Below are 26,973 nucleotides of genomic sequence, written 5' to 3' on the forward strand. Positions count from 1 at the left end.
ACGCATCCTAACCTGCCAGTGGACTTTGCCAGTCCTGCTACGCGCCAGGCCGGATCCTAACCAGGCTCTCGCGCGGCCACCAGCCGGGCCTTCGGCGGCCTCTCCTAGCTCCGCGCGCCAGACTACACGCGGGGGACAGCAGAGGTGGCCTTTCCAGGGCAGGGATTAGGGGGCAGGATTGACGCGGATCCTTGGTTTTCCCAGGCTTCAACCACCTAAGGCGGGGCTTGCCGCTTGGAATCCGAGAATGAATTACACACGGTTCATCACGGCTGTGAGCGCGGCCAGAAAGCCTTCTGCCATTCGAGTCATGAGTGAGTCCGGGCCCTGCTCTCCCACTGGAGGGGGCGGTCCCCGCAGAGCTGCTCCGGGCGGCCTGAGCCCGGCTCTGCGCAGACCTGGCACAGAAGGCGCGCTGGAACGGGCACGAGTGTGGGCCATCAGCAGTAGAGAGAGGGCAGGCCGCTGTGGACACGTCCTGCTTAGGCTCCAGAGGGCTCTTCCGGCCACAGGAGTCGGGGTTCGGCTCAGCGTGCGGGCGCGTGCGGAGTGGGGAGGGCGGGTTCGCCGGAGAGAGAGGGGTGCGCGCGGAGCCGGGCACCGACGGGCCGAGTGGAAGCCCGTCTTCTCTTACTGTGACCCTTGGCTTGTCTGCCTGATCACTCCGCCTTCTTAGATGCACGTGTCTATTCCTTAGTTCCTCCACCGGTGAGGTCGGCCCACAAAAAAGGCATCTTCTGTGTTTCTTTCGGACTAGCATTCTATCACTAGAAGTCGTACACTTTAAAGTTTTACTGACTTTAATGCAGCATGCTGAACCATCTCTGTTTAGGAAAGTCTTCACTGAAAGTGTTTCTTCTTCTCCTCCTTATTTGTTGTAGCTGAGATATTGGGCAAGTCATCGAAATCTGTCCTCTCCCTGGCGACTGGAGCACCAAACCCCAACACGTTCCCTTTCAAGACTGCAGTTATCACCACAGACAACGGAGAGACCATCCAATTTGATGAAAAGATGATGAAGAGAGCACTGCAGTATTCTCAGAGTGCTGGGTACTGATCAGTAGATAATGTAACCTTGTTGGTTCATTTTCATAAGCAATATTCTACAACCCGCTGATAGAGTGACGTGTGTGTTTTTTAACTGGGTATTCAGCAGTGAGGAAGGTTTGGGGAAGAGCTTTAGAAGGAAAAATAATTGCAGCAATGATACTGAATGCCTAAGATGCCAGGGACTGCTTCTCAACCTTACACGACTAGGAGAGGGAGAGAAGGCTTTTGAAAGTAGGTACCATTTGAGCTGAGACTGGAATAAAAGAGAGAGAGAGAATATAGCTAGGTGAAGAAGCAGGGTAGGAGAAAGGAGGAAAAGGATGACCCAGGAAGCAGCCAGTTTAGGTCCTGGGGAATTTTTTTATTGATTATGTTCCCTTTCTAAACAGGCAGCTATGTAAGTGTGTTGCCCTCAGTTCAGATGTGTTTAATTTCATAAAGGCAACTGGAACACATATTCTAAGGCTTTCCTCAGCTGGTCTTCTTCCAGTGATAAAGGGTAACTTGCAGAGTGTCTATGAATTATACTTTATTAAAGCCTGTTTGCTCTGTGATTGAAGAATAATGCATGTTGGGTGCATAAAAATTGTATTGTATATAATGTATACCTAGGCTTTTCTTTCCATGATGCGAAGAACTTACTGAACCTGCGCTTCTAGGTATCCTACAGAAATCTCCCTAAGGGAAACAAAAAATGAATTACTCAGTGAGTGCTCTAATGTGAAAGAAAAAGTACAGGCTTTGGAATGAGAAAGCTCTTTTAATCACCAACTGATTAACTTATGTGGATTTCTTAATCTCTAAGTCTGTTGCCTTGTCTTTAAAGTAAAGATGTTAATATTGGCGAAAAGCATTTGAGGACCTTTGAAGCGCCTGCTATAAAGCCACCATCTAGTTCCTGTCTACTATTATCATGACTTTCACTACTGTCGATTTTTAAATGCATTTTATGCTTTAGCCTCCCAGAGCTGTTATCCTGGCTAAAACAGTTACAAGTAAAATTGCATAATCCTCCCACCATCCATTATCCACCCAGCCAAGGACAAATGGACATGTGTGTCACCTGTGGCAGCCAAGAAGGTCTCTGTAAGGTAAGACTGGAAGGAAGGGCACCCGTGGGAAGCATCCAATACTACGTTCACCCATACAGCCATCTCTCCCTTAGCCACAGAGCATCATGTTCTGTGGGTTATGAAGGCTTCCTTGTCTTCACCTAGAATCATAAGTGGAACTTAAAGACATTCACCAACCTGATTTCTCTTAAACAGAGATCCCACCATCAATGACCCGGAGCTCTGAGTCATTAGGACAAGATTCCCATTCAGGGAGAACTCAACCCCTACCTGCAGCTTAGTGAGCGCTGCTTACTTTCATCTGACTCAGAGATTCAGGCTACATTTCAGTTATGTTTGTGGTTACGACATTTCAACGCATGACTTTTAAATTCTTTGAGGGTGTATCCTGATACTCCTGAGATGAAACGTCATTCCTTTGTGTGTCTGCTGGTGTCATCGTCCGTGCCGGCTGCCCCTTGTACCCCGACTCCTTCTTGGCTGTGTTTCTCCACGTCTACGTATATGTCTGTGTCTGTGGCTGACTTCTCCTCTGGGTTACTTTCTCTCTCTCCTTCTCTCTCTCTCTCTCTCTCTCTCTCTGCCTCTCTCCTGGGTTCCAGGAACTCCACAGAGGTAACCACCACTGGGGGGGTCCCCCGATAAAGAGACTGCATATATGGTTCTCAGTTTCATCTATTTGTTTCTTTTCTTTTTCATGAATAATTAGTCCTGGATAAGGAGGCTCTACATTCAGTCCTCACACCTAGATGAAAGTATGACTCTTGTTTATCTCAAAGCAGAGTAGCTTTCTTGCTCTTCTTTTTTATGTAAATGTGAAAGCTAGTTAGTTTTCATGAATTTCCATTAAATTATTATTACATAATAATGTATTGAAGTAATAAGACTATAATTTTCCTCCCTCTTTTTGGACTTAATTAGGAAAAACAAAAGGATTAGCTGCTGTTTCAGTTTTATTGTTGAAGAGAAGTATTTGTGATGCCCCAGACAAGTAGGGAAAAAAAAGGACTTCAGTGAATTTCTTTGCTTAGGTGCCTTTTTTGTTTTTCCAGAAAGATGCACAAGAAGTTTCTTCTTTGTCTCTTGCAACATCAGTCATATCAAAGAGGAAGAGAGCATAGATGGCCAAATGCATCAGTAACTCACTGGCTTATAGCCATGCTTGTTCCAGAGGCCTCCTGGGAATCCGGTTTACTATTTCTCCCACTTTGTTCCCCAGGATGGATATTATTTTAGGTGTCCGTGTCTCAGATAATAAACAGCCCTCCCTCCTCATTTAGGATATTTGACTTTCTCATGTCCCCTAATTGACATGGGAAATGAATGTGATGAGGTTTTCATCTGATCCACAGATGATACACAAGCCACCTCAGTGATCTGTTTGGTCCTAGGATGTCCTGTAAATCCTGAACCAATGAACTTGTCAGAGGAAGATACTGTTTGTCATAAAAGGCCAAAAGCCCATAAGGAAAAGTAAATCGAACATCCTAGTCCAAATTGGAAAAAGATGTCACATCTTCTGTCTCAATGGATAATGGCCGTGCTGTGTGTCAAGAGCTCTAGTTTGTTAAAATGATACAGGGAGGAGAGGCTTGACCTGGGGATTGTGAGATGTCACAGGCTGGGAAAGGATTATTCTCTGACTCGTGTAAGATTTAGTCAGAATGGACCCCTCTGACTTAGGCTGGAAAAATCTCTTGTGTGGCTCTCCTGATGTCACGAGGCATCACACTGTCCTCAAGCTCCCCCGAGACTTGTGGGCCTTATCCTCCCTGACCTCTGAGTCTCCTTTACCCTTGCTGAGCCCCCCTCCTTTCTGGAATGCTCCCTTCCTCCTTGCCCTGCCCCACTTGCAGTGTCCCTTATGTATGGGAGCCCCGTGAGGCTGGGCCCCCAAACCTCTTTCCCCTTCACACACACACACCTTCCCTGGGCATCACACCTGGGCGATCACGTCCATGCCATTAACTCCAGGCTCCCTGCACATCCACACGTCCACCAATCCACCTGATCCATCCCAGGCTGTTTCAAAGGCCCCTCACACCAAAACACACTCATCTGCTTCTCCCTCAGAACAGACAGCGTTGGGGGTGTTTTTCAGTCAGTGGCACTCCTCCCACCACCTCCCCACCTGCACAGCCAGAAATCCAGGGGTCCCTCCTGACACCTCTCCTTCCTCGTGCCCCCTCAGTCCACAGTTAGGTCTGCTGGTTCTGATTTCCTAAATGCCGCTCAGTTCTCTCCAGCCCCACCACCATCAACCCATCCAGACCACCCTTACCTTTCCCAAGGACTGCAGCAAATACCTCCCAAATGAGCCTAAAAACTTCCCAGCCTCCACCTGTACTCTCATTCCTTTTTGATACTTTGAGTTTGCAGCCAGAATGACTTTCTCAGATGCCTGTCTGGTCACCTGACTCCCCGGTCCCGCCCTCTACTTAAAATTCTCCCTGGGCTCACTTGGCCCAAAGGCCTCCCTGGGATGCTCTCTGCCCACTTCCCTCTGAGCTGCTTCCACTCTCCTCTTCACACTCCACCTCAAGCCACAGGATTCTTTCAGTTTCTCAAACTGTGTACGTATTGTCACCCCTCCTCCTACTCGTCACTTCCTCAGGGAAGCCCTCCCTGAATGCTCTAAGTTCCCTGAGTGCCCAAGTCCTCCTACAATGAGCACGTAGAGCCTTGGCATCTATACGTAACAGCGCGTATCACCGATTTTACATATGCATTTATCTGAGTAGTTATTTGATTAGAATCTAGCTTTCAATGAACTAGCACCTCCACGAGGATAAAAACCATCCCACTATACTCATCAGTTTGTCTCCATAGGTCCTGGCTTATAGCAAAGATTTTTAAATTATTCAAAGAAGGAATACATGAATTTTAGGAGCCAAACCAGTTATGTGTATATATATATATATATATTTTTTAAACCCAGAACGGAGGTTTGCAAACTGTGGCTTGAGAGCCAAGCCAGCCCTTGTCTGATTCTGTAAATAGAGTTTTATTGGAACTCAGCCACACCATCGGCTGACGTATTGTCTACAGCTTTCTCACCATAGAGGCAGAGATGAGTAGTTGCAATGGAGACACCAGGGCTCACAACATACATCCCATCTGGCATTTACAGAAAACTTGCCAACTCCTTCTCTAGAATCCTAGTGAGCCCAAACTAAAAAAAAAAAGGGGGGGGGAGGTGTTTTCTAAGAATGGAAACCAGACTAACGAAGCTAACCTATGCTTCTTTTGTTAGGTATTTGAGATGATCGTTAATCCTGGAGATAATATCCTCGTAAATGAACCCATTTATTCAGGAACAATTCATGCTGTGAGTACACATGTCTACAAAAGGCAACTCTCTTTTCTTCTAACAAATAAGAAACCACTGCACCTTGAGAATTCTCTGCCCACTGAAACATAAAATAGCATCTTTCTTCTTAAACAGGAGAATCATTAATATATGCAAAATATGTGAAATGTACCCTCTGCTTTATACATTTCTCCTTACAAAGTCTAAATGTAGAGGTGCTAAAATTGGGTTGTGCAAAATCATGTCCAGATTTGTTAATATTCCACCTGAAATGTGACTTAATTGACAAAGACATTTTTTCACTACCATCTATATTACCACATGCCTGCTCTGCTGTGCCCTGGTCAGAACACACCACTGTCGGGGGCACAATACTTTTGGGTCGATGTGAATACAGGCTGGAGCACAGTCGGAGAAAAGCGACCAGAGTGAACAAAGAAATGGAAATAATACCATAGGTTGAATTGTTTTAGGAACTATGCTCTTTTCCGCAGAGAGAGAAGACTCCACAGGGGCATGAGAATTGTCCTCAAGTACATTAAAGCTAGCCACGTGACAGAGGAGTTAGATTTGTCTGTGCATGTCCTCAGGTTCATAGAACTTGAACCAAAGGGTGGAAACTACAGGGAAACAGTTTCAACTCAATGTAACAACTGTCTAACCATCAGCCTTACCAGCTCTCTGAGGAGTAAAGCCCTGCCCATCACTGCAGGGGCCCAAAGAAAGAAGCCAGACACAAAAGGACAAATATCGTATGACTCCACTTGTACTAAATATCAAAAATAGGCAAATTCATAGAGACAGGAAGTTGATGAGAGGTTACCAGGGCCTGGGGGAGGGGGAAATGGGGAGTTGTTGCTTAATGACTACAGGGTTTCTGTTTAGAGTGATGAAAAGGTTTTGGAAATTGATAGTGAGAGATGCACACATTATGAACGTAATTAATGCCACTGAATCCCACACGTGAAAATGGCAGATTTTTTGTTATATACATTTTACCACAATTTTAAAAACTAAAGTAAAATAATGGCCTTAATCATTGGATACTAATTATTATTTTCCTGAACTCCAAAGATGTAAGATTACACAATGCCTGTAAATGTAGAACTTGTATCTGTGTAAACAGCACGATTAACACACGTTGTCACATGCCCAAACAGAAACCAGTGCCACGCTGTGAGGGAATATGCCGACGGTCTTGTGTGTTTATCTCGTGGCCCAATATGAACTTGCTTTATTCAAGTACCTGTGTTTTTAAAGCCTAAGGCCTTTTAGATTTGCCATAAGTAGGGTCTGGATTATTCTCACTTAGTGCATAAGTCTACGTTTGACGACTAATATGTGTGTTTGCATATCCTTTGAAAAATTTTTTTCTGAGAACTTCACTCAATTATTGGTTTTTTTTTCTTAATTTTTATTGAAATATAGTTTATTTACAATGTCATGTTAGTTTCAGGTATACAGTAAAGTGATTCAGATATATATATATATCTGTTCTTTTTCACATTTTTTTCCATGATAGTTTATTACAGGATATTGAGTATACACTTCCCTGTGCTATACAGTAGGAACGTGCTGTTTATCTATTTTATATATTGTAGTGTGTATATGTTAATCCCAAACTCCTAATTTATCCCTCCCCACCTTTCCCCTTTAGTAACCGTAAGTTTGTTTTCTATGTCTGTGAGTCTGTTTGTTTTGTAAATAAGTTCATTTCTATCCTTGTCTTAGACTCCACATATAAGTGCTGTTTGTCTTTGTCTGACTTACTTCACTTAGTATGATAATCTCTAGGTCCATCCATGTTGCTGCAAATGGCATTATTTCATTCTTTTTTATGTCTGAGTAATATTCCATTGTATATATGGACCATATTTTCTTTATCCATTCATCTGTTGATGGACATTTTAAGTTGCTTCCATGTCTTAACTATTGTCAATAGTGCTGCTATGAACATTAGGGTGCATGTATCTTTTTGAATTATACTTTTCTCCATATATATGCCCAGGAGTGGGATCACTGAATCATATGGTAACTCTACTTCTGGTCTTTTAAGAACCTCCATACTGTCTGTTCTCCATAGTGGCTACACCAATTTACATTCCCACCAACAATGTCAGAGGCCCTTTCCTCCATACCCTCTCCAGCATTTATTATTTGTAGACTTTCTGATGATGGGCATTCTGACTCATTTGAGGTGGTACCTCATTGTAGTTTTCATTTGCATTTCTCTAGTAATTAGGGATGTTGAACATCTTGTCATGTGCCTGTTGGCCATCTGTATGTCTTCTTTGGAGAAATGTCTACTTCAGTCTTCTGTCCATTTTTTGATTGGGTTGTTTTTTTTGTTTTTTGATATTGAGCTGTATGAGCTGTTTGTATACTTTGGAAATTAATCCCTTGTCAGTTGCACTGTTGGCAAATATCTTCTCCCAGGCTGTAGGTTGTCTTTTCATTTTGTTGATGGTTTCCTTTGCTTGTTATTAATAAGTCCCAATTTTTTCTTTATGAACATAAAACATAAAAATACAAGACTTTTATAAAACTATGTCTATAAGCAAGGCCACTACTTTCAACTTCAGCCTCTGCAGTTGGTACAGTATTGAAACACTTCCACATGCCTTGATGAGCCACTGCCACTATGCTCCCTGGCTCCCCTGGCTCCTCTCCTAAGACCACCCTGACCCCCCCATGGTACAGAGCTAATGCTGACCTGGCATGGGGCCCACAGGATGCACCTGAAGTGCCCATGCTACACCACCTGTCCAATATTTTGAATATCACCTCTGCTTATAACTATTTTATGTATTAGCATCACAGATGCTTTATGTGATGAATTTACTTTGTAAAATAATTCCTTAATAAACTCCTATTTTATGAAGCAGTTCTAACCATAATTATAAAGATGATACAGTCAGAAGAGGCTGGGTTATGCTGTGGAATAGCTGACTCCTTCTCTCGCTGGCCTATGGCTTCAAAGTCCTGTCTTTCTCTCACACGCCGTGTCCACGGTCAGGCCACCAAGCTCTGTGCCATGCCATCTTCATCCCAGGCCCCAGAGTGACAGAAGCAGCCTCATCTGGACCGCTGCCAGTCTTAGAGCAGAGGGAACAGGGAACGAGAAACCCAAGCTGGGATTTAAAGCTTCTGCTTGGAAGGAACACCCATCACTTCTGCACGCAATTTATTGACCAAAGCCAGACCCCTGGCCAAGCCTGACATATATGAGCAGGGATGTCTACCCTTCCTCTAGGAATTGACAGGGAATATTTTTGAACCATAATGGAAGCTTAACTGGGGCAACAGTGGAATCAGAAAATACCACCTCAGCCCTTGGGTGTAGGGCTGAGTGCAGGTTTGTGTTTAAAGGTATAAATGGTAACATTTTCGTTACTGTAAGAACCAGTGACTATGATATTTGGTATCATGTCTGAGTCTTGGGTTTTCTTTTCTCCTGTCCTCCACAGGTGCAACCACTGGGCTGCAACATTATTAACATTTCCAGTGACGAGCACGGGATTATTCCAGACTCCCTCAGAGAAATACTTTCCAAATGGAAACCAGAAGATTCAAAGAACCCCAAGAAAAACACCCCCAAATTTCTTTATACTGTCCCAAATGGCAACAACCCTGCCGGAAACTCATTAACAGCTAACCGCAAAAAGGAAATCTACGAGGTATTTTCAAAGATTGTGTTCCGTGGCTGTGTTCTTGTTTCTTTCTGACCCTTTAGAAGAGTGCTCTCAAGTTCCTTCTCTGATTAGCCTCTTGCTCTCAAGGAAGATGATTTTTTTATTTTATTTCATTTTTTGCGGTACGCGGGCGTCTCACTGTTGTGGCCTCTCCCGTTGCGGAGCACAGGCTCCGGACGCGCAGGCCCAGCGGCCATGGCTCACGGGCCCAGCCGCTCTGTGGCATGTGGGATCTTCCCGGACCGGGACACGAACCCGTGTCCCCTGCATCGGCAGGCGGACTCTCAACCATTCGCTACCAGGGAAGCCCAAGGAAGATGATTTTTAATAAAAGGGTCCCCATAAATTTAAACTCAAGAAACTATTACGCTCTTGCTATGAGGTTTTCCTTTCCCTTTAATTGATATTTTGGTTGAAAGAGACGTTACTGTTGGTGTAGTGTTAAACTCACCTCTTCCTCCCCTCTCTTCCTTCTGTCTTCCCCTCACCCCCACCTCCAATGCATCCCGTGGCTCCCACCACCAACGTTATCCAAACCCACCGTCTCCTTGGCCGCCCGCCCGCCCTCCCGGACCCCGTGACTGCCCCCCTCCTCACAGCTCCCGCCCCCCGGCTCGTGGCGTCCTTCCTGCTCAAGTGTAGATCTACAACCCCTCCTCCAGCTGCTTCCCTGCACTTAAAACAAGATCAGAGTCCTTCACCTGCCACACACAGTTATGCGACCTGGGCCTCGGTTCTCAGGTCTCTCACATCCTTCTTGTTGCAGCTACAGAGCCTTCCTTCTGTCCCTGACACACCTATGCCTTCTATAAACGTCTATCCCTTAAACATGCCAAGTATTTTCTCACCCCCAGGGCCTTTGCTTCTGGTCCCTCAGTCTAAAATCTTCTGCCCTGTCATCTGCACGCCTGGTCCTTCCTGCCGGCCTGAGCTCTCCTGGAGCTTCCATGTCACTCTCTCTCTCTCAGACATCCACCCTCTTTAACCTTCTGCCCAGCCCTCTAAACCTCCCTCCTGACCCTCTGTTCACTATCCACTGGCTCACGTTCCTTCTGTCTTTCCCACCAGATCGTAAGTTCCCTGAGGACAGAGCTTTTAGGGCTGGCTCCTGTCCTCCTAGGACACGGAGCCCTCAGTAGCTTCTTGGATGAATGAATGAATGAGTACAAAGAACTATGATTCCAAGTGACTTTCATCTTCGAGTGCTCTGAAGAAATAAATATGCTCCTTTAACCTTTTTTAGCTCGCAAGAAAATACGACTTCCTCATCATAGAAGACGATCCTTACTATTTTATGCAGTTCAACAAGGTAAGTGCAGTGTCAACTCAGCCCACAATCAGTAGACAAGTGGCTGTAAGTTACTGTGCTGATGTGAGTTTAGCCGGGCTGCCGAGCATTTTCATCTCTGGTATTACTTACTGCTCTTTCCAGAAATTCCTTTCCTTTAGAATAGCGGCTGGCTCTCTGTGCCAGGCACGTGGAGGGTCGAGTGAGTCAAGGGTGAGGGTCGTCTGGACTCCAAATCCAGGTCGTGGCTCCTTAGACATCGTGCCAGGGTTACGGAGTGGGTGTCTCCTTGGGTGTCAACCTCAGTCTCTCGGGGGTGGCTGACGGGCGGAGGACTTGGGAGGCGTGTCCAGGCGGAAGGAGAAGGACGGCCGCGCTCGGTCATGAGGCGGTGGTGGGCAGAGGAGGGGCGTGCCTAGCATCATGCTGCCCGCTCGCCATCCCTGTCACTTAGGGTCGGGGACTTTCCTGCAGAATCATGGGCTTTCAGATCCTTTCCCACTATATATGTACACCACTGTCCACGAGCACGGTTTCCTAGGAGACAACAGTAGTGGCACAGACTCCCAATGCCCAATTCCGCAAAATCCAACACTGTATTTGCTCTCAGGGCTGCACAGAACAAACACATGCACTCAGTCCCCACTCTATATCTACGGAGAAGAAACAGAACTCTTGGCTTTTTATCTAGTTTGCCTGAATACCATGTCTGCCTGCCGCGCACCTTCAACACGACCATGGCCCCCTTTCTTGTTGGCATTTACGTTTGAAGTAAATATGGAAGTTGCAGCATTGCAGACCCACTACACTGCTCGTCTTCCCTTGCACCTTTGTTGTGTTTCTAGTTGGTCTAAGGCTCAGCATCTCTTCCTAAACAGCCCTGAATGCTGACGGCCCTCTTCGCTTTGGTCTTTTCCAAACTAGTTTTTCTTGAATCCTTCCTCGAAATCTGTTCATCCTGGATCTCAAGCCTTGGGACGAGGAGGTCCTGTGTGAGGTTCCTCTAAACTCACGGGAGTGGCAGCGTGAGCAAGTGCGAGGACGTGTGTGTTTGGCAGAAAAGCCGTGAAGATCGGCAGATACGAATAGAAGAACGTGCATCTCTGGTTCTTACTCCATTTCAAAGGGCTGAGATGAAGACAAGGAAAAGGATGTTTGTCCTACTGTTCTCCAAATCCATTCCTGCCCAGTCTCTGCACAAAGTAGGGATACGGTCTCTAACAGACTTCCCAAACCAACAGTATTTTTCTTCCATTTCAAGCCCTGGGCACCGACTTTTCTCTCCATGGACGTTGATGGGCGTGTCATCCGAGCTGACTCTTTTTCCAAAGTCCTGTCCTCTGGGTAAGGCCCTGGCTGTGCCTGCAGGCTGCATCTAAAGGTGACAGAGGCTGCACCTCAGCATCTTTTACTGCAAACAGTTCTCATTTAAGATACCTGTATTCCCGTTTGATTTTATCTATTAATACCGGGCTTTTCTCCCCATCTGTCCCCAGTGGTCAAAGATAGTTGGCCATTAAATTTATAGCTGTAGGGGGACTGGTCAGGTTTTTGGTTACATATACGAAAGAGCACATTTAGAAATATGTGGTCTATTTTAAGTGTACAATTAAGTTTAAATGTGTATTTTAAATAAGTAGTTTTATTAGAATGTGTTAACTGTGTGTTTGTCCCCAGGTCACAACTTTCTTCCCCATGAAATCACTAACAAGGTATTAATTGTTAATGCAGGGTTGGTATTGTGCCTTTTCTCTCTTTGTGCAGGTTGCGAATAGGGTTTATAACTGGTCCAAAGCCCTTGATCGAGAGAATTGTTTTACACATACAAGTTTCAACAATGCACCCCAGCACTTTTGCCCAGGTATGGACAACTTAGGAAATAGGAATTTTTTTGAATCAGATCATAAAACAAAATAGATGTTGGCAAATAAGACTGAGTGAACATGACAGGGAGAGAAATCACTGATTGCATCTCTAGTTCCGCATGGACTGAATTAGGAGAGCACGCACAGCAGATGTTTGCTCTAAAAGCCAAGAGAGATTTGAATGGACCTGGTACTGTTTCACAGTGTAGACCAAACTCCTTGAGGGTCAGAGTTCTTATTCAGCTGTGTCCTGGCATCTAGCCCAGGAATCCCATAAAAACTGCGTTGGACTCAACAGGGCGGAAGAGGTTTGGTGAAGTAACGCACCGTTAGCTTCGCTGTCCTGGAATCTGAGAGCAAGGGTTCCAAACCCACATCGTGGCCCGATGTCTGCCTTCACTGCCCATGTGCTAAGCTCCCTACAGACACCAGCTGGAATGTATTTTAATTAAATACAGTAAAATTATTTGTGGCGAATGTATAAATTTCTTCACAAGCTTTGAGAAATGATTGGAGCCATCCCTAAGGCAATCTTGAGAACCAACCGTAAGGACAGGACTGCTACCTAACAACTCAGAAGGTGTAGTTTATGTAGAATGGACATTTCTTTGACATTATACATTCCACAAAGTGCACGTGTCCCCGTGTTTTATCAAGTTGGGGACTTTTCCATATTTTCTGTATCTGTTATCAAACAAATTTCACTATCCATTTACATTTAGAACTTCCATTTTGGATAGAAAATCTCTGAATATATTGTATAACTTCATGTATCGACTGTACATGGGGGGGGTTGTTTATTTTTTTGTCAATTTATCTCTTTATTTTGATCATAACGTTTGTTCAATTTCTGGAACTAATTTTTTTTTAATATCTTTATTGAAGTATACTTGCTTTACAATGTTGTATTAGTTTCCGCTGTATAGCAAAGTGAATCGGCTATATGCATACGTGTATCCCCATATCCCCTTCCTCTTATATCTCCCTCCCACCCTCCCTATCCCACCCCTCTAGGTGGACACAAAGCACCGAGCTGATCTCCCTGTGCTATTCGGCTGCTTCCCATTAGCTATCTATTTTACATTTGGTAGTGTATATATGTCCAAGCCTCTCTCTCACTTTGTCCCAGCTTACCCTTCCCCCTCCCCACGTCCTCATGTCCATTCTCTATGTCTCCATCTTTATTCCTGTCTTGCCCCAAGGTTCTTCAGAGCCTTTTTTTTTTTTTAGATTCCATATATATGTGTTAGCATACGATATTTGTTTTTCTCTTTCTGACTTACTTCACTCTGTATGACAGACGCTAGGTCCATCCATCTCACTACAAACAACTCAATTTCATTTCTTTTCATGGCTGAGTAATATTCCATTGTATATATGTGCCATGTCTTCTTTATCCAGTCATCTGTTGATGGACACTTAGGTTGCTTCCATGTCCTGGCTATTGTAAACAGAGCTGCAATGAACATTGTGGTACATGTCTTTTTGAATTATGGTTTTCTCAGGATATATGCCCAGTAGTGGGATTGCTGGGTCATGTGGTAGTTCTATTTTTAGTTTTTTAAAGAACCTCCCTACTGTTCTCCATAGTGGCTGTATCAATTTACATTCCCACCAACAGTGCAAGAGGGCTCCCTTTTCTCCACACCCTCTCCAGCATTTGTTGTTTGGAGATTTTTTGATGATGGCCATTCTCACTGGTGTGAGGTGATACCTCATTATAGTTTTGATTTGCATTTCTCTAATGCAAATGTGTTTGTTGGCAATCTGTATATCTTCTTTGGAGAAATGTCTATTTAGGTCTTCAGCCCATTTTTGGATTGGGTTGTTTGTGGGGTTTTTTTGATATTGAGCTGCATTAGCTGCTTGTATATTTGGAGATGAATCCTTTGTCAGTTGCTTCATTTGCCAATATTTTCTCCCATTCTGAGGGTTGTCTTTTTGTCTTGTTTATGATTTCCTTTGCTGTGCAAAAGCTTTAAGTTTCATTAGGTCCCATTTGTTTATTTTTGTTTTTATTTCCATTCCTCTAGGAGGTGGGTCAAAAAGGATCTTGCTGTGATTTATGTCAAACAGTGTTCTGCCTATGTTTTCCTCTAAGAGTTTTATAGTGTCTGGCCTTACATTTCGGTCTTTAATCCATTTTGAGTTTATTTTTGTGTATGGTGTTAGGGAGTGTTCTAATTTCATTCTTTTACATGTAGCTGTCCAGTTTTCCCAGCACCACTTATTGAAGAAGCTGTCTTTTCTCCATTGTATATTCTTGCCTCCTTTGTCAAAGATAAGGTGTCATATGTGCATAGGTTTATCTCTGGGCTTTCTATCCTGGTCCATTGATCTATATTTCTGTTTTTGTGCCAGTAATATACTATCTTCATTACTGTAGTTTTGTAGTAGAGTCTGAAGTCAGGGAGCCTGATTCCTCCAGCTCCGTTTTTCGTTCTCAAGATTGCTTTGGCTATTCAGGGTCTTTCGTATTTCCATACACATTGTGAAATATTTTGTTCTAGTTCTGTGAAAAATGCCAGTGGTACTTTGATAGGGATTGCATTGAATCTGTAGATTGCTTTGGGTAGTGTAGTCACTTTCACAATGTTGATTCTTCCAATCCAAGAACATGGTATATCTCTCCATCTGTTTGTATCATCTTTAATGTCTTTCATCAGTGTCTTATAGCTTTCTGCATACAGGTCTTTTGTCTCCTTAGGTTGGTTTATTCCTAGGAGTGTAAATTGGAGTGTTTCTTTAATTTCTCTTTCAAATTTTTTATCATTAGTGCATAGGAATGCAAGAGATTTCTGTGCATTAACTTTTTATCCTGCTATTTTACCAAATTCATTGATTAGCTCTGGTAGTTTTTTGGTAGCATCTTTAGGATTCTCTATGTATAGTATCATGTCATCTGCAAACAGTGACAGCTTTACTTCTTCTTTTCCAATTTGGATTCTTTTTATTTCTTTTTCTTCTCTGCTTGCTGTGGCTAAAACTTCCAAAACTATGTTGAATAATAGTGGTGAGAGTGGGCAACCTTGTCTTGTTCCTGATTTTAGAGGAAATGGTTTTAGTTTTTCACCATTGAGAATGATGTTGGCTGTGGGTTTGTCATATATGGGCTTTATTATGTTGAGGAAAGTTCCCTCTATGCCTACTTTCTGAAGAGTTTTTATCATAAATCGGTGTTGAATTTTGTCAAAAGCTTTTTCTGCATCTATTGAGATGATCATGTGGTTTTTCTCCTTCAGTTTGTTAATATGGTGTATCACATTGATTGATTTGCGTATATTGAAGAATCCTTGCATTCCTGTTATAAACCCCACTTGATCATGGTGTATGATCATTTTAATGTGCTGTTGGGTTCTGTTTGCTAGTATTTTGTTGAGGATTTTTGCATCTATGTTCATCAGTGATATTGACCTTTAGTTTTCTTTCTTTGTGACGTCCTTGTCTTGTTTTGGTATCAGGGTGATGGTGGCCTCGTAGAATGAGTTTGGGAGTGTTCCTCCCTCTGCTATATTTTGGAAGAGTTTGAGAAGGACAGGTGTTAGCTCTTCTCTAAATGTTTGAAAGAAGTCGCCTGTGAAGCCATCTGGTCCTGGGCTTTTGTTTGTTGGAAGATTTTTTATCACAGTTTCAATTTCAGTGCTTGTGATTAGTCTGTTTATATTTTCTATTTCTTCCTGGTTCAGTCTCGGAAGGTGGTGCTTTTCTAAGAATTTGTCCATTTCTTCCAGGTTGTCCATTTTATTGGCATAGAATTGCTTGTAGTAGTCTGTTAGGATGCTTGTATGTCTGCGCTGTCTGTTATAACTTCTTTTTCATTTCTAATTTTATTGATTTGAGTCCTCTCCCTCTTCTTCTTGATAAGTCTGGCTAATGGTTTATGAATTTTGTTTATCTTCTCAAAGAACCAGCTTTTAGTTTTATTGATCTTTGCTATTCTTTTCTTCTTGTTTACTTGAGATTTTTCTCATTTCTTGAGGTGAGACTGAACTTAGTATTATTTTAGGCAACCTCTCTGCTAATGGGAGGGGCTTTGCCCCTGTCTTTCTAGTTGTTTGGCATGGGGCATCCAGCACTAGAGCTTGCTGGCCATTGGGTAGAGGTGGGTCTTAGCATTGAGACAGAGATCTCTGAGAGAGCTCTTGCCAGTTGATATTACGTGCAGCCAGGAAGTCTCTGGTGGTCCAATGACCTGAACTTGACTCTCCCACCTCAGAGGCTCAGGCCTGACAACAGGCCAGAGCACCAAGACCCTGTCAGCCACACGGCTTAGGGAAGCCTTCAGCCAAACAGAAACATGGTGAATGGAGCACATGCCTGTAGAAACCCTCCGCGACTGTATGTGTTTTATATTTAGAGACCATCCAGGGCGGCAGTTATTGGGTGGATCTCGGACTGGACAGTCTGACTTAAGTCCAGGCTCTTTGAGGAGCAGTGACCTCAGGAAAGTTAACTTCATCTCGTGCCTCAGTCTCTTCCTCAGTATATTAGAAATCATGACCTGCCTAATAAGGGTATTACGAAGATCAACTTAGCTTAAATACGTTCATATGGTACAGCAGTTTCCGGCACATAGGAAGGACCACATAAATACTTTGTTATTTTTACTATTATTCTTGTCATTGTTCATAATCAATCTCATTATAAATCGCTGGCTCTACAAAGCTTGGTACAGCCTGTAGCATCCTCTTAGGGTGGTTTGCACATGATCAAGAGTGGTTTGCTTTTATGTTTGGGCAAAAAACACATTTCAGAGGATGAATGATGACCTTATTACTGTCTCATCCCGTTTAGCTCCTGGTATCACAGCTTCTGTACCAGTGGGGAGAAGAGGGCTTCCTGGCTCATGTAGACAGGTATTGTATTTTAGGTTCCATACTTCACATAGAAATGGACTTCACTCTATTAATTTTCATTTTTGAATTATTCCAAAATAATGGAAAAACCACAATGGTAAAAAGTTAACCACCCAACAGGTCAAATAAATATGCTCTATTCCCTCATCAAGAATTCAACATTTTCATCAAGATAGAAAATAGATTCTTACAGACTGGACTTCAGAGCCTTTTAATTTCTTCAATCAATGTACTAAACACATCCTTTGCATTTTATTGTTCTTCTAGGGTTATTGATTTCTATAGGAAGCAGAGGGATGCATTATTGGCAGCTGCAGACAAGTGGTTAAGTGGTGAGTGGAACTTACATCCTGTCCTGGGATGAACAGTAGCCCTTATATGAGTGAGTGATACACACCAGAGTATTGTTAATAACCCTGGGGAAGGAAACAGGGTCCAGGAGTATTCTTGTCAAGAAAATGTTACCCTATGAATGATCTCAGAAGTAAGAGCATAAACCCTGGCACAATTCTATGCATTTCTACTATAACTGACTGCTGCAAAGAATCTGTGGTTTGAAGAAAAACGGCCAATTAGTCTAACAATCAACCAGCAATAACCTACTTAAAGCTAAATAATATCTGTACTCTAAAGGTTTTCAAAATTTTGCTCCAAGTAGAAGAGGAATTGTGACATAACATATTCCTTTTCTAACTAGACTCTATAAAGACAAAACAGTACAATAGTACAAACTAAGTACAGTCTAAGGTGGATTTCTCATTACAGATGATTTGCCTTTTAATCATTAACCTCATTAATCAGTAGTATTTCTATTGCTAATTTGATTTCAAAATGCTTTAGATTTTTTTTTGCCATTTGTTTTTTTTAATTTTTAAATTACTCTTTTTTTTTGTTAGTTTCTGCTTTATAACAAAGTGAATCAGTTATACATATACATACGTTCCCATAACTCCTCCCTCTTGCATCTCCCTCCCTCTCATCCTCCCTATCCCACCCCTCCAGGCGGTCACAAAGCACCGAGCTGATCTCCCTGTGCTATGCGGCTGCTTCCCACTAGCTATCTACCTTACGTTTGGTAGTGTATATATGTCCATGCCTCTCTCTCGCTTTGTCACAGCTTACCCTTCTATTAAGGAAGAAAGTAAAATGAATTACCCGGCTTTAATTACACCACTAAAAATGCCTTTTGTAGGAATAATAGTAAATACAAAGTATTCACTTATTTCCCTCATATCTTGTTCCCTATGTAGTCCTGGTAAAAACACAATTACTATCTTTTTGATAAGAGTACTATACTACCATTTCCTATAGTGAAGTTGAAAAACAGGTTTTAATCAACATCAAGGTTTTTTTTTTTAAAGGTAAAAATCAAAATAACTCTTGTTCCTTCTTGGTTTCTCTATCCTTATGTTCAATGAAATATAAAGTCTACAAATACACCAGGAATTCCTGAATTTTAAGTACTTCTTAATTACATTGCAATAAAAAGTTCAATTCATTGGACTTTTGAACGATTATGTAAACGACAGGATTTATTGAAACACTAGAAGGCTCTAGAAAGGGTTGAGGAATCCTCTTCTAAAATTGAAAGAGCCGCGTTTGGCTTAGGGACAGTTCTAAGAAAGGGAGGTGGGCATGGCACTGGATTTCCTGCACTGCCCTGAGACCCACTAAAATCAGAAATATACACGAGTCCCCTCTCTCCCTTTCAAACCCTCCTCTCACTTTTTAAAATGAAACTCAGAACACCAATTTTCATGACTCCTAAAACTATATTTTTAAAAAATGCTATCACCAAAGGAACTTTTTTGGAAATACTAGTTAACTGCAATTTGTCATTTCAGCGATATAGCTGACATCATCAAAAATGGTCTCGGGAAACATTTCTTCTCTTCTTTTGTTTGTAGGTTTGGCAGAATGGCATGTTCCTACTGCTGGAATGTTTTTATGGATTAAAATTAAGGGCCTTCATGATGTAAGAAAACTGATTGAAGAGAAAGCCTTTAAGAAAGAGGTAAAACAGGAAGAAAAGCTATATTTTTTCTTTAAAGTAATAATAAAAATGGCAAGAGATGTTTATCACTGCCCGCCAACCCAAGGCATAATGTTTGCCTATCAGATACATTATCTCCTTACTAAGAACATAATAGATTTTGGGTTACGGAATTAGTCTCCTGGTCTAAACCAGGGGAAATACAGTCATTCAGCTCAGCTACTGATTAGCTTAGTGGCTAAGAGCACAGTCTCTGGAGCCACGTCCTTGGGTGTGAATCCCAGCTCCAGCCCTGCCCCGATATGTGGCACTGGATGAGCTGCCCTTCCTGAGTTTCATCTGGAAAATGCAGATAATAAGAATCCCTCCCTCTTAGGGTTGGTATGATGAAAGCAGTCAATATGGATAAAGCACTTAGACTAATACCTGGCACATAGTAAATGCTTGATAAATATAAGCCATTAGTATTTACAATAGAAGGATTTTTTTTCCTGATTATGAAAGTAAAGCATACTCATGATAGCATTATACTTCATTAAAGCATAATGAAAAAATTTTAAATAGCCCATAATTTTACCACCCAGATTTTATGACCACTTGTGAAACATTTTCTTGAAGAGGTTGTATACATCTAGTATTTTGGCTATGAAATTATTTTTTTATTAAAGCATAGTTGATTTACAGTATTACATTAGTTTCAGGTATATAACATAGTGATTCAGTATTTTTAAAGATTAGACTCCATTTAAAGTTATTATAAAATATTGGCTGTATTCCCTGTGCTGTATAATAAATCCTGTATCTTCTTTATTTTATACATAATAGTTTGTACCTCTTAATCCTCTACCCTTATTTTGTCCTTCCTCCCTTCCCTCTTCCCACTGGTAACAACCAGTTTGTTCTGTATTATCTGTGAGCCTGTTTCTTTTTGTTGTATTTATTCATTTTATTTTTTTAGATTTTGCATATATGTGATAACATGTTATTTCTCTTTTTCTGACTTATTTCACGAGGCATAATACCCCTCAAGTCCATTCATGTCACAAATGGCAGGACTTCATTCTTTTTTATGGCTGAGTAGTATTCCATTGTGTGTGTGTGTGCGCACGCGTGTGTGTGTGTGTGTGTGTGTGTGTGTATACACACATACCACATCTTCTTTATCCATTCATCTGTTGATGGACACTTCGGTTGTTTCTATATCTTGGCTATTATAAATAATGCTGAAATGCATATTGGGGTGCATGTATCTGTTCAAATTAGTGTTTTCTTTTTTCCGGATATATACCAGGAGTGGATTGCTGCATCATATGGTAGCTCTAGTTTTAGATTTTTAGGAACCTCAATATTGTTTTCAATAGTGGCTGCACCAATTTGCACTCCCACCAACAGCGGAGGAGGGTTCCCTATTCTCCACATCCTTGCCAACACTTGCTATTTGTGTTCTTTTTGTTAATACCCATACTTACAGGTGAGAGGTGATATCTCTTTGTTTTGATTTGCATTCCCCTGTTGATTAGTGATGTTTAGCATCTTTTCATATACCTGTTGTTCATCTGCATTTCTTCTCTGGAAAAACATCTATTCAGGTCTTCTGCCCATTTTTTAGTCTGGGTTTTTTTTAAATAATGCTCTGCAATTATGTTACATGATTAAAATTACACAGAAAAGTTTATATCCTGTTTTTTTCACTTAAAATTAATCCGCAAGGATTTCTTCTAGGTTTTTTTTCTCCTTTTGTACTTAAATCATGTCTACTTAGATTTCATTCAGAGGCACTAATTAAGCTGAGACGTCTAAATATGCTTCTGTGTCGCTTTCCAATTTAGCAAATCAATCAACCGTTCTCCATTAATTAATTCCTTTATCATGTTCGTCACTCTTTTGTAAACACCAAGTTCTGTTTCTAGTACCACTTCTGTCTTGAGGCAGTGAGTACAAAGAACAGATCCTGTTGTTGGCAAACTCCTGTGCTAGAGCATAAGAGACAGTCTAGAGGTCAGAGCTGAGAACTGGCTGCCTGGACCCAAGAGCCAATCCACTCCCCTGGGAAAGTCACTCATTCCCTGTAATCATCATACTTGACCGCGGGACTCATGCTTTATTAATTGTTTTAATGCTAATAACAGCACATAGAAAGTGCTTAATAAATACTTAAATGACTTAACTCATATAAGTGCATTTTAGTACAATAAATCAATTTTATTACTTTTTTTTTTTTGCTTTCTTATCAATGCCATTATTCTCCAGAACATTTGATGTGTGTATCCCTGAACTAGGAGCTAAGGATACAGACTTCATATTTATTGTCATTTTTTTTCAGTCCCTTTCTTTTATTCCATATACCCTGTTGCACATACCTTTCTTTACCTTTTCTAAGTAATCTCTAACACTGCTGCCTTAGCCCAAATTTTGGTTATCTTGCCAGGAGATTATTACCATCCCCTCCTTCTCTACAGAAACTTGCTTCTGGCACATCCCTAAGCTGTTCCACAATATTGGTAGAAATTATGGTTTTCATTTCATTGTTAATCAGGACAAAAAAAAAAAAAAACTCATCTTCTGCCTTGAAATTTTCTCCCCAGAATGCCCCCAAATCATTTCATTCCCAGTTCATCTAACTTCAACAACCAGGGGCCAGATTTACACCATGAAAAAAGAAGCAGTTTCTTAAAGTTCTGAATGTCATGATTTAACTAGACAACAATCTCAAAGATTTAACACAACCCAGCTTAGTTCTGACTCATGCACAGTTTTCAAAGACGTGGTCTATAACCTCTTCTGCTCCTGCCGTGAGTCAGAGACCCAAGTTCCATTTTAGTTTCATTGATCTTTTCTATTGTCTTCTTAGTCTCTATTTATTTCTGCTCTGATCTTTATGATTTCTTTCCTTCTACTAACTATGGGTTTGGTTTGTTCTTCTTTCTCTATTTGCTTTAGGTATAAGGTTAGGTTATTTATTTGAGATTTTTTGTTTCCCAAGGTATGACTGTATTACTATAAACTTCCCTCTTAGAACTGCTTTAGCTGCATCCCACAGGTTTTGGATCATCATGTTTTCATTTTCATTTCTCTCTAGGTATTTTTTGATTTTCTCTTTAATTTCTTCCATGATTCATTGGTTGTTTAGTAGCATATTGTTTAGCCTCCACGTTTGTATTTTTTGCAGTTTTTTTCAATATCCACAAATCAATCTGTGTGACACACCACGTTAACAAATTGAAGAATAAAAACCATATGATCATCTCAATAGAGACAAAAAAGCTTTTGATAAAATTCAACATCCATTTATGATAAAAACTCTCCAGATAGCGGGTATAGAGGGAATACACCTTAACATAATAATGGCTATATATGAAAAACCCACAGCTAACATCATACTCAACAGCGAAAATCTGAAAGTATTTCCTCTAAGATTGGGAGCAAGACAAGGATGCCCACACTCACCACTTTTATTCAACAAAGTTTTGGAAGACCTAGACACAGCAATCACAGAAGAAAAAGAAATAGAAGGAATCGAAAGTGGAAAAGAAGAAGTAAAACTGTCACTGTTTGCAGATGATGCTATACATAGAAAATCCTAAAGATACTACCAGAAAACTACTAGAGCTCATCAATGAATTCAGTAAAGTTGCATGATACAAAATAAATACACAGAAATTTGTTGCATTTCTATACACTAACAACAAAAGAGCAGAAAGAGAAATTAAGGAAAAAATCCCATTTACCGTCACATCTAAAAGAATAAAATACCTAGGAATAAACCTACCTAAAAAGGCAAAAGACCTGCAATCGGAAACCTATAAAATGCCGATGACAGAAATTGAAGACAACACAAACTGATGGAAAGATACACCGTGTTCTTGGATTGGAAGAATCAATTTTGTCAAAATGACTTTACTATCCAAGGCCAATTACAGGTTCAGTGCAATCCCTACCAAATTACCAAGGTCATTTTTCACAGAACTAGAACAAATAATTTTAAAATTTGTATGGAAACACAAAAGTCCCCTAACAGCCAAAGCAGTCTTGAGAAAGAAGAACAGAGCTGGAGGAATCACATTCCCTGACTTCAGACTACACTACAAAGCTGCAGTAATCCAAACAGTATTGTAGTGGCACAAAAACAGAAATATAGATCAATGGAACAGTACAGACAGCCCAGAAATAAACCCACACACCTATGGTCAATTAATCTACGACAAAGGAGCAAGAATATACCATGGAGAAAAGACAGTCTCTACAATAAAGGATGCTAGGAAAACAGTACAGCTACATATCAAAGAATGAAATTAGAACATTCTCAAAGATCATATACAACAATAAACTCAAAATGGTTTACAGACCTAAATATAAGACTGGATATTATAAAACTCCTAGAGTAAAACAGTCAGAACACTCTTTGACATAAATCATAGCAATATCATTTTTGCTCTGTCTCCTAGAGTGATGGAAATAAGAACAAAAATAAAGAAATGGGACCTAGTTAAACTTAAAAGCTTTTGCACAGCAAATGAAACCATAAAGAAAACAAAAAGGCAACCTACAGAATGGGAACAAATATTTGCAAATGATGTGACAGACAAAGGATTAATTTCCAAAGTATAGAAACAGCTCATACAGCGCAATATAAAGAAAAAAAAATACAAATAACCCAATCCAAAATTGGGCAGAAGACCTAAAAAGACATTTCTCCAAAGAAGACATACAGATGGTCAACAGGCGCATGAAAGGATTTTCAATATCGCTAATTATTAGAGAAAATCAAATCAAAACTACAACGAGGTATCACCTCATAGCAGACAGAATGCCCATCATCAAAAAGTCTACAAATAATAAATGCTGGAGAGGGTGTGGAGAAAAGGGAACCCTCGTACACTATTGGTGGGAATTTTAATTGGTGCAACCAGTATGGAGGTTCATTAAGAAACTAAAAATAGAGTTACCATATGATCCAGGGATCCCACTCCTGGGAATATATATATGGAGAAAGGTATAATTCAAAAAGATACATGCACCCCAATGTTTCATTGCAGCACTATTTACAATAGCCAAGACATGGAAGCAAACTAAATGTTCATCGAAAAATGAATAGATAAAGAAGATGTGGTACATATATCCAATGGAATATTATTCAGCCATAAACAAAGAATGAAATAATACCATTTGCAGCAACATGGATAGACCTAGAGATTATCACACAAAGTGAAGTCAGACAGAGAAAAAACAAATATCATATGACATCACTATATGTGGAATCTAAAAAAATTATACAGATGAACTTATTGACAAAATGGAAATAGACCCACAGACATAGAAAACAAACTTATGGTTACCAAAGGGGAAGGGGGAGAAGGGATATATTAGGAGTTTGGGATTAACATATATACACTACTAGGTATAACACAGATAACCAACAAAGTCTTACTGTATAGCACAGGGAACTATACTCAATATTTTATAATAACCTATAAGGGAAAAGAATATGAAAAAGAAAAGATAGATAGATAGATTGATATACATATACATATACACATATGTATAACTGAATCACTATTCTGTATACCTGAAACTAACACAACATAGTAAATCAGCTATAGTTTAACTTAAAAAAAGAAATAAAATAAATTTTTTTAATGATATTTCATTGTTTGGATTTATATTACTTTTCTAGTTATGTTAAACATTTATTCATGTTTATTACCATTTCTATTTCTTGAATAAGCTGTCCTTGTCCATTTTAAAGTTTTTCCTCTGTGTCTGTGCATTTTTTATAATATGTGGAGAAGAAGTAGAATTGCTATATTTATTGTAAACACTGATTTCTATGCTTTTAGTTTTATTGTACGACATGCAGTAATTTTATATAAATTGATTTTTCGCTTGTGATTTCTTTCATTGCTTTTTAAGTTTAAAAGTCATCCTCCACTCTGAGATTAGATTCACCTATATTTTCTTTTAGTTTTCTTTAATGGTACATCACCTGTTTTCCATAAACTCTCTTAGATATTCATGCTTCCTGGATATCATTTCTACCTTGATAGTTCAGCTCCTTGCCCCTACTTCAGAGCATCCTTCTCTTTAGCTTCTCCAGAGCAGATGGACATGGTGAGTACAATATTCTCTTTAGAGTAAAAGTAGATATCCATTTATTTTTTGTGTTCATTCTGTGAGTTACAACATTATTTGATATCTTCTTGGGTTTCTGCAAAATGGGTATTGGTTGGAAAGTCACAAACTACCATTCAGAGAAGTTGCCAGGCTTCTATAGACAAATGATGCGACCAAGTTGGAGTTGAATTTTATTGCTTTCATGAATACATGACAGACCTGTTCAACAGTGTTGGCAAATTATCAACACGTTACAAAGAGAAACTCTTGCATTTCTTCATAGAATTAACATGAGCCACAGTACAAATTCATGAAGCCATCCATCTCTATCTCTGGTGGAAGGGTCAAATAGAATAATATGAATGATTAGAGTTAAGTAATTGCTTAATCACAAAGTCCAGCTTTAACCAGGATTACGGGAAACCAAGAAGCAAGTTCCTAACAACTGTGTGTCGGGAACTCACAGAAGAGCCATAAACTGAAGAGTCCAGGAAGTGTAAGAAGAGTGTATACTTATCCCTGGAGATGGGTTGTCTCTGGCTGTGTTCTTGATTGACTTCCTTTCTCATGTCATTAAATATGCTTTTCATAAGTTATATATGCATAGAGCTGGACAACTGAAACTATACAGAAGGCATGTGCAGGTGAGAGAGTATATGAAAAAAATAATTCGTGTTCTGGGAGAAGATGATGATCTTGAGGGAATAAGGATTTGAAAAATTTCCTGCGCCTCTGATGTGCTTCCGTCTACGTATATTAGTGGACATGACGGCCTCTGACCCAGATAAAACTGAGGTTAATCCTGACTTTTCACTGTCTGATCTCAACCTAAGATGGATACTCTTTGTTTAAATTTCTCAAGTTATGACAGACTTTTCCTAAACAGCATCCTAATTTTATTAATTCTTCTCTCTGTTCGCTTTTAGGCCTTCCAGGGATTAGCCCAACTTATAAAGGAATCTTTATGAAGAAATCGAACTCTTCATAGCACTCACGGTTTTCAGATAAATTATTTCTATGTTTTAGCAGGAAGAAATGATTGTTGGTGTCAGACTTACAGATTGGGTTTCACCAAATACGTCATATCTGTAGTAATTTAACTAGACAACTTTTAAAGTGCCCTTGAATGCATCAGATTGCCAAAATATATTTATAATCCACATATACATGTTGATAAATTTTCAATCCACAAAAAAATATTTTTATCCTGGATTTTATGTAAAGATTTTTGTAGTTGCTTTATCATTTCCCATAAATTTTCTTTGAAAATAACATTTTTACAGTAAATTATTTGTAAGCAAACAATCATGTTCAAAATGGTATGTAATGTGAACTTCTCCTATTTTGAAGAAAATGTAATGAGAGCTTGTTGCAAAAATTGTTAGAATTTGACCGTTATACATAATTTTTAGTAAGAGTATCACAGACGTTATGTTATGGCACAGAAATCTATTTAAAATAAAATTCTGAATCTAAACATACCTAAACGTCTGCCTATTAATTCTAAGTAAGGAGGAGAGATTAAGGACTGAGAAAAAGGTACTACATTGTATTTTTATGAAACTACACAACTTTCAAAAGCACGTTCTTATCAGTTACGTAATTTCACTCTACTAGACTCCTTTGAGGTACTTAGGAAATACTTTTAATGATTTCCTTTCTCACCTTTAAGATCTTTATTTTCCCCATCTGATTATTAAATATATGCTCACTTAATCTTTTTCAAACAACCCAA

General features: G+C 40.3%; 1 protein-coding gene across 1 annotated transcript; it reads left to right on the forward strand.

Moving 5' to 3' along the window:
* LOC309964524 (kynurenine/alpha-aminoadipate aminotransferase, mitochondrial) lies at nt 1-26,681 on the forward strand. The gene is made up of 13 exons (XM_082843617.1): nt 1-314; nt 882-1,050; nt 2,009-2,141; nt 5,377-5,451; nt 8,901-9,110; nt 10,369-10,434; nt 11,675-11,757; nt 12,178-12,274; nt 17,073-17,134; nt 17,402-17,466; nt 19,042-19,148; nt 25,134-25,235; nt 26,165-26,681. The coding sequence occupies exons 1-13, from the start codon at nt 248-250 to the stop codon at nt 26,204-26,206; spliced, it is 1,278 nt and encodes a 425-aa protein (XP_082699743.1). The 5' UTR covers nt 1-247; the 3' UTR covers nt 26,207-26,681.
* The last annotated feature ends 292 nt before the right edge of the window (nt 26,682-26,973 follow it).

The sequence above is a fragment of the Leucopleurus acutus genome (assembly GCF_964270905.1).
Source record: "Leucopleurus acutus genome assembly, chromosome: 7".
Taxonomy (NCBI): Eukaryota; Metazoa; Chordata; class Mammalia; order Artiodactyla; family Delphinidae; genus Leucopleurus; species Leucopleurus acutus.

Bases quoted from the DNA above. Each gene is read 5' to 3' on its own strand.
- LOC309964524 (XM_082843617.1), top strand. From the start codon at position 248: ATGAATTACACACGGTTCATCACGGCTGTGAGCGCGGCCAGAAAGCCT. The intron at 2,142-5,376 runs GTAAGACTGGAA...TTCTTTTGTTAG, and splicing joins GCCAAGAAGGTCTCTGTAAG to GTATTTGAGATGATCGTTAA. The intron at 5,452-8,900 runs GTGAGTACACAT...TGTCCTCCACAG, and splicing joins ATTCAGGAACAATTCATGCT to GTGCAACCACTGGGCTGCAA.